Source organism: Crinia signifera, chromosome 1 (genome assembly GCF_055691185.1).
Source record: "Crinia signifera chromosome 1, ASM5569118v1, whole genome shotgun sequence".
Classification (NCBI taxonomy): domain Eukaryota; kingdom Metazoa; phylum Chordata; class Amphibia; order Anura; family Myobatrachidae; genus Crinia; species Crinia signifera.
Window position 1 is genome coordinate 6,622,194 of NC_139217.1, and position 6,894 is coordinate 6,629,087.

Consider the following 6,894-nt stretch of genomic DNA (forward strand, 5'->3'; position numbering starts at 1 on the left):
GGACAGATTGTTTTGTATTTATTCGCAGAAGCAGCTACGTACGGTCATTTATGTAATTGGTACAGAAGCCATGCTAACCTTTGCTATTGCTGGATGACTACTTAAAACATTATTTGAGGACCTACAGTATCATACTTTACACTACGGATTTTGTCCTTACTTTACGGACAGAGTTCTTTTCTTTTATTCGCAGCCGCAGTGACGTACTGGATGGTCATGAACTGTATTTGATTGGTGCAGAAGCCATGCTAACCATCTGCCAGCAGTAAAATCACAGGCAATAGTGGCCTAGCGGGTAGAGGCACGGCTTCACTATCTCAGTATCAGTAGTTCGATCCTCAGTTGGTTACATTATATTTTTATTTTTTAAACGTTCTTTTTTTTTTTTTAAACTAATACAGTTACAGTAGTTGGTGCTTATCAAAATCTTTCGGACTTTTCCACAAACAAAAACGATAGTTAATACCCATACTGTACATACTGTACTGCGCTACAGAGAACGTTTTTTTTCAGCAACAATAGATTTCTCCAAACTCAGACACAGACCGACACCTCAGACAATAAGATGTTGATTGCAGTCATATGTTAATTTCAGTCTGCCTTTTTGTTTCGCTGGTAATTGTACATAATTCAAATGCACCTATCAGCTTCATGAAGGATTTCCTTTGTCTCTGCCAGCATAAATTCAGCTACAGTACATTAAAATTGTCAAACAATCCAGTTTGTTTTTCTGCATCTAAACCGTGTAGAATTGCTACGGATCGTCTCTTCATCTCTTGCCTGTATACAAGCACGAGATTCTACCTGTACACCTGGACTATTCATTCTGCTGAATCCAAAGTCAAGTTGTTGCTGCTTTCGTGTTTCTACCGTTTTACCATCATACTGCCTTCCTTCCGCAAGAACACTACTGTATCTTCTCGCTGGAGCAGTAAGTACACTATACAGTAGTACAGTCATTTGTACATTTCACTGATTGCTGCATTACAGTATACAGTAAGCAGCACTACAAAACGGTCCCTGCGCGGAAGCGCTCGGTTCCCACCCTTCCCTGAATGAAGATGTTTCCCTTCTTTCCCTACTGTTCAAATGCACCCGGTGCAGAATACTGTATACTGTACAAGTGCCATTGAGAATATTGTACAATGTGTTAAAATTGCCTGGTGTGTATGGGCCGCAAATCCCCGACTAGCGATGACAGTACTCTATTAGGGTGGGCTACTGTAGGCTGCTAAATACTAGTTCTCTTCGTAATACCATTGGTGTAATACCGTAAAACACGTATTTTTTCCTCAAACGAGGGGACCGGTGTTTTTCTCATGTTTACAGACTGTTTCGCAGAGTCAGTCAGTAATAGGAGCACATGTGATACAGTATCGTGATTTTCAGCCATGTTGGGAATCGAGATGGCTGCACAGTGCAGTAGAGATAGCGCCATGTGGAATATTGTACAATGTGTTAAAATTGCCTAGTGTGTATGGGACGCAGATCCCCCGCTACATTTGCGAGGGCAGGATCAACTTTCCCTCCCCCTTACTGCACTTCTGCTTCAGGTACTGTACCATACAGTAAGTACCATAATGAACAGTGCATGATTCTCTTGAGGATCATACAGTACACACTAAACGTTTTTCATCTGAAAATTGCCTGGTGTGTATGGTCCAGAGTTCCCCGACTAGCGATGAGAATACTTTATTAGGCTACTGCAGGCTGCCGCTATGGGTATTGTCCGTATAATGTGTAATAAATCCTGGATTGGGGTATTGTCAGTAATATTGTTGTAATACCGTAAATAACGGATCATTTGGCATTTTTTCCCCGCATACTGTACTTGTAATTGAAGTAGTCACAGCAATAGGATCACGTGGTGTCGTGATTTTCCGCCATTTTAGGGATCAACATGGATGCCACATACAGTACAGTGCAGTGCAGTAGAGATACTGTAGCGCCATTTAGAATATTGTACGTGTTAAAATTGCCTGGTGTGTATAGGCCGCAGATCCCCGACTAGCGATGACAATACTCTATTAGGGTGGGCTACTACTGGCAGGCTGCTACTATGGGTATTCTCGTATAATCTGTGCAACTGTAAATACTGTTGGTGTAATACTGTAAATACTGTATACTGTAGTAACGTATTTTTTCGCAGTTTGGGGATTTTTGCGCATATTAATAGACTATTTCGCAGACTCAGTCATACTGTTTGTGTAAAAAATCCCCTAGCTGTGTACAAAATCCCCTAGCTGTGGGTGTTCGTATTGTAATACTGTACAGTAATTACTGTACAGTAATACTAGATTACAGGTATCCGGAGAACCAGAATACTGTACCAGTTTATTTTTTTATTTTTTTTATTACATTTTTTATTAATTCATTGCATTATTATTATACAGCAGGAACAGCATGTGGTGTCATTGCATTATTATTATTACAGTATACAGAGGGAGCAGCCTGTGGTGTCATGGCATTACTTTTATATTATACAGGGGGAGCAGCCTGTGGTGTCATGGCATTATTATTATACAGAGGGAGCAGCCTGTGGTGTCATGGCATAATGCCATGACACCACAGTCTGCTCCCCCTGTACAATAATAATTATGACACCACAGGTGGCTCCCCCTGTATAATATACAGTAAAATGAATGCCATGACACCACTGGCTGCTCCCTCTGTATAATAATAATAATGCAATGACACCACATGCTGTTCCTGCTGTACTGTATAATAATAATGCAATGACACCACAGGCTACTCCCGCTGTATAATATACAGTAACAATAGTAATACCATGACACAAATTATTATACAGGGGGAGCAGCCTGTGGTGTCATTGCATTATTATTATACAGAGGGAGCAGCCTGTGGTGTAATGGCATTACTTTTATATTATACAGGGGTAGCAGCCTGTGGTGTCATGGCATTATTATTATGCAGAGGGAGCAGCCTGTGGTGTCATGGCATAATGCCATGACACCACAGGCTGCTCCCCCTGTACAATAATAATGACACCACAGGGTGCTCCACCTGTATAATATAAAAGTAATGCCATGACCACAGGCTGCTCCCCCTGTATAATAATTTGTGTCATGGCATTACTATTATTAATAGTAATGCCATGACACAAATTATTATACAGGGGGAGCAGCCTGTGGTGTCATTGCATTATTACAGATACTGTATGTCGTTTTAGATCATGTTAACTTACTACTATCCTGTGTTTTATCCTCGACCAGGCTCCTCCTGTCCTGCTGCGGCTCCACAAATTTCTGTTCCCCTTTCTGCGGCCTCCTGAAGCGTCCCCCACGAGTTGCTCTGCGGGCGGCCCCAGCCTTCCTCCAGTCTCTGAGTGCAGACGCGTGGGTGGGAGGCGTCAACGTCATGACGTCCACACCGCACCCAGCGTCTGCCGACTGCCACTGGGGATAAGAGGGAACAGGCTGCCGGCCGGAGCCCTCCTCCACGTAGCCGTGGAGGCCGGCGGCCATGTTGCTGTGGCCTCAGACATCATTTAAAAAACCACAGTAACATGGCCGCCGGCAGTGAAAAAAAAAACAAACGGCAATGCGGCCTCAGAAACGGGCGCGGCGGCGCGGCCCGCAGCACACCTGCCAGAGCGGCCTGGGGGGCAGATGGCATCCTGCCCCCCGGCCCAGCCCGCCCCTGCCTCCACCCCTCCTAGTCTGTCTGTCTAAGCCCCATCTGTTAACGTACTGTACTTTTGTTTATCGCTTCATCCCTTTTATTGAAAAAAAAAGCTCATGTCTATGCAGTACGGTCACATAATTTTCGGTACTTGTGACTTACAGTATCTGGGCAGCCAATGTTGAAATTGTATGCCAGTACCCTAAGCATGCAATTTGATGCGATTTCCCTTGAAATTCCTTTGAAGAGAAAATTGCTGTTGCATTGTATGCTATTGTATTGCATGCGATGCGATTTGATGCGATTTTAATACTGTACTGTACAGTATGTACAGATGTACCCAGATGCCTGTTTCATACAGTATGTGAAATGGCCCCCCAGACCCCATTTTTAATTGTATTCCCACCCTGATGGCTAAATGCCCCCATTGTTAACGCCACCCCACTATCAACGCCAACCCGAAGCGTGGCGAGCGGCGGCGTTACGCGTCCTCCGACCTTTTCATACCCCCACAATCCACGTCGGCGTGGAGTTGATTTTATATAGTGTGGCGAGCGCAAGTGGGGTGGCGTTAACAATGGGGGCATTTAGCCATCAGGGTGGGAATACAATAAAAAATGGGGTCAATTGTATGATTGTATGCGATGCAATTTGACGCGATTTTAGGTGCGATGAAGAAAATCAGGCGCCCAAATAAGTCACAAGTACTGTACCTACTGTAATTTTCACTACTGTAATACCATAATACAATACTGTATGCTACTGTATTGTACTGTAACTAATGTACTGTACTGTACAGTATGTACTGTATTAACTTGAATCTTATTGTTGTGTATTGTAGAGTGCACTGCCTACTGAAGATGGTGAAAACAAAAAAATTCTATTCTGGAGAACCTACACTTGCATGTCCCAAGAGAATGGCTGCATTAGTGCCAAACATTAAAAATAATATCGTTAAGAAGAAAGCAGGAAAAGAAAATATTCCTGTTGTCAAACTACGGAAAAATGCCAAGGCCAAGAACAAGTCTTTGTTCGCGACTATAGGAGAATCTCACGATGACTGTCTGGTGCAAGACATTAACACTGATGCACAGCAAGACATTAACACAGTGACAGATGTGTCAGTTCCCGTAGATAATGACTTGCACCCTTTGGAGCTTCACATTACACCTCTGGAACAAAAATCTCAATCACCGTCCCGTAGGAAACTTAACTTTCTGGATCACAACCCACCACAATGTAGCTGCACAGGGCTGGTGAGAGACATTTTGGGCAAGATGACCCACCTGGAAACCCAAAACAATGGACTGTCTGTACATGTGGATGAACTGAAAGCGGAAATTCATGTACTGACAGGACAAATTAAAGTGCTGTCAGGAGGTCTGATTGACATGCTTGCTCAAGCCAAACAATGGCAAGCTGCTACAGGGCCACCCATTACACCCACAACATCTAATCCAGTACAATCACAATTTGACTGCCCTGATGCATTTGAAACAGAGGATTTTGACTTGGAAATGACCCAACCAACCACATCTTTCCACTTTTCTGATTTGGAGATGACACCAGCTTCATCCAACCGATTGGCCAGCCCTAGCATGGACACAGAAACTGTTTTACCAAATGAATTGGTGAACATGGACACAACACCAGTGTCATCTCACTGGTTGCCTGCCACACATAATGCTTCAGATACACAACAACGTCAGACCAACTTAACAAGTACCCCACTGACATCTCACTGGTTGGCTGACAGACACAATGCACCATCCCAAGCCTCTAACAACATGGACACTGCAATGGTTGCATCATCCCAATTGTCCCCTGGAAATATGATCGTCGCAACCTTACCTCAACATCAAAGAACATCACCTCTACATGAAAGAACACCTAGAATCATACCCAAAGAATTGTGCGCTGTGGGGATTTCCTTGCCTGACATGCCGCTCAAAGTCATCACAGCTGAGGGTGTCAACACTCTCTTTAAAGCAGCGAAGATGGAAATGCACCGTTATGCACAACAGATTTTCCAAGAGCATGTTTCTTTTGACCTGTATAAGAATTGGTGCAATCGGGTCAATTATGATGGGCAACGTAATAAATTTGCAATCCCAGAAAATCTGCGCCTCGATATAGTGACACGGCTCATGGGGAAATTTGAGCTTACAAAGGCTGATTGTACAAAGATAAAGGACACTATAAATGGATTGCTACGGATGCCCAGAGTTACACGCTGGACGTGCTTACTGTAGCACAGCAACTGGAGACGTCTCTTCAAACTGGCATCTACTGTACTCACAGAACAAAGGACTGGCAATGAAATGGAAAAAAAGTACGTTTATGATCTTACTGTACTGTATCTCTCTCCCTCTCTCCCATCCCCTTCCAACATACTGTATCTCTCTCTCCCCCCCCCCTGACATCCTTGTGACCATTCAGTACTAACGCTATTCTCTTTTCTTCTCTCCCCATGCCACTCTACAATGAGCAAAATCAAGCGAGTTTGGGACCGAGAACAAAGGACTGGCAATGAAATGGAAAAAAAGTACGTTTATGATCTTACTGTACATTACTGTATCTCTCTCCCTCTCTCCCATCCCCTTCCCCTGCCAACATGTTTCCCCCCCCCCCCCCCGAAACCCTTGTGACCATTCAGTACTAATGCTATTCTTTTTTCTTCAACCCTTATCCACCACATGCCACTCTACAATGAGCAAAATCAAGCGAGTTTGGGACCGAGAACAAAGGACTGGCAATGAAATGGAAAAAAAGTACGTTTATGATCTTACTGTACATTACTGTATCTCTCTCCCTCTCTCCCATCCCCTTCCCCTGCCAACATTTCCCCCCCCCCCCCGAAACCCTTGTGACCATTCAGTACTAATGCTATTCTTTTTTCTTCAACCCTTATCCACCACATGCCACTCTACAATGAGCAAAATCAAGCGAGTTTGGGACCGAGAACAAAGGACTGGCAATGAAATGGAAAAAAAGTACGTTTATGATCTTACTGTACATTACTGTATCTCTCTCCCTCTCTCCCATCCCCTTCCCCTGCCAACATGTTTCCCCCCCCCCCGAAACCCTTGTGACCATTCAGTACTAATGCTATTCTTTTTTCTTCAACTCTTATCCACCACATGCCACTCTACAATGAGCAAAATCAAGCGAGTTTGGGACCGAGAACAAAGGACTGGCAATGAAATGGAAAAAAAGTACGTTTATGATCTTACTGTACATTACTGTATCTCT

At 43.8% G+C, this 6,894-nt stretch overlaps 1 protein-coding gene across 1 annotated transcript; it reads left to right on the forward strand.

The window, feature by feature from the left end:
• Nucleotides 1–397: 397 nt before the first annotated feature.
• Nucleotides 398–6,236, forward strand: LOC146059741 (uncharacterized). Its single transcript, XM_083172262.1, has 2 exons — nucleotides 398–931; nucleotides 4,484–6,236. The coding sequence occupies exon 2, from the start codon at nucleotides 4,503–4,505 to the stop codon at nucleotides 5,892–5,894; it is 1,392 nt and encodes a 463-aa protein (XP_083028388.1). The 5' UTR covers nucleotides 398–931; nucleotides 4,484–4,502; the 3' UTR covers nucleotides 5,895–6,236.
• The last annotated feature ends 658 nt before the right edge of the window (nucleotides 6,237–6,894 follow it).

Bases quoted from the DNA above. Each gene is read 5' to 3' on its own strand.
- LOC146059741 (XM_083172262.1), top strand. From the start codon at position 4,503: ATGGTGAAAACAAAAAAATTCTATTCTGGAGAACCTACACTTGCATGT.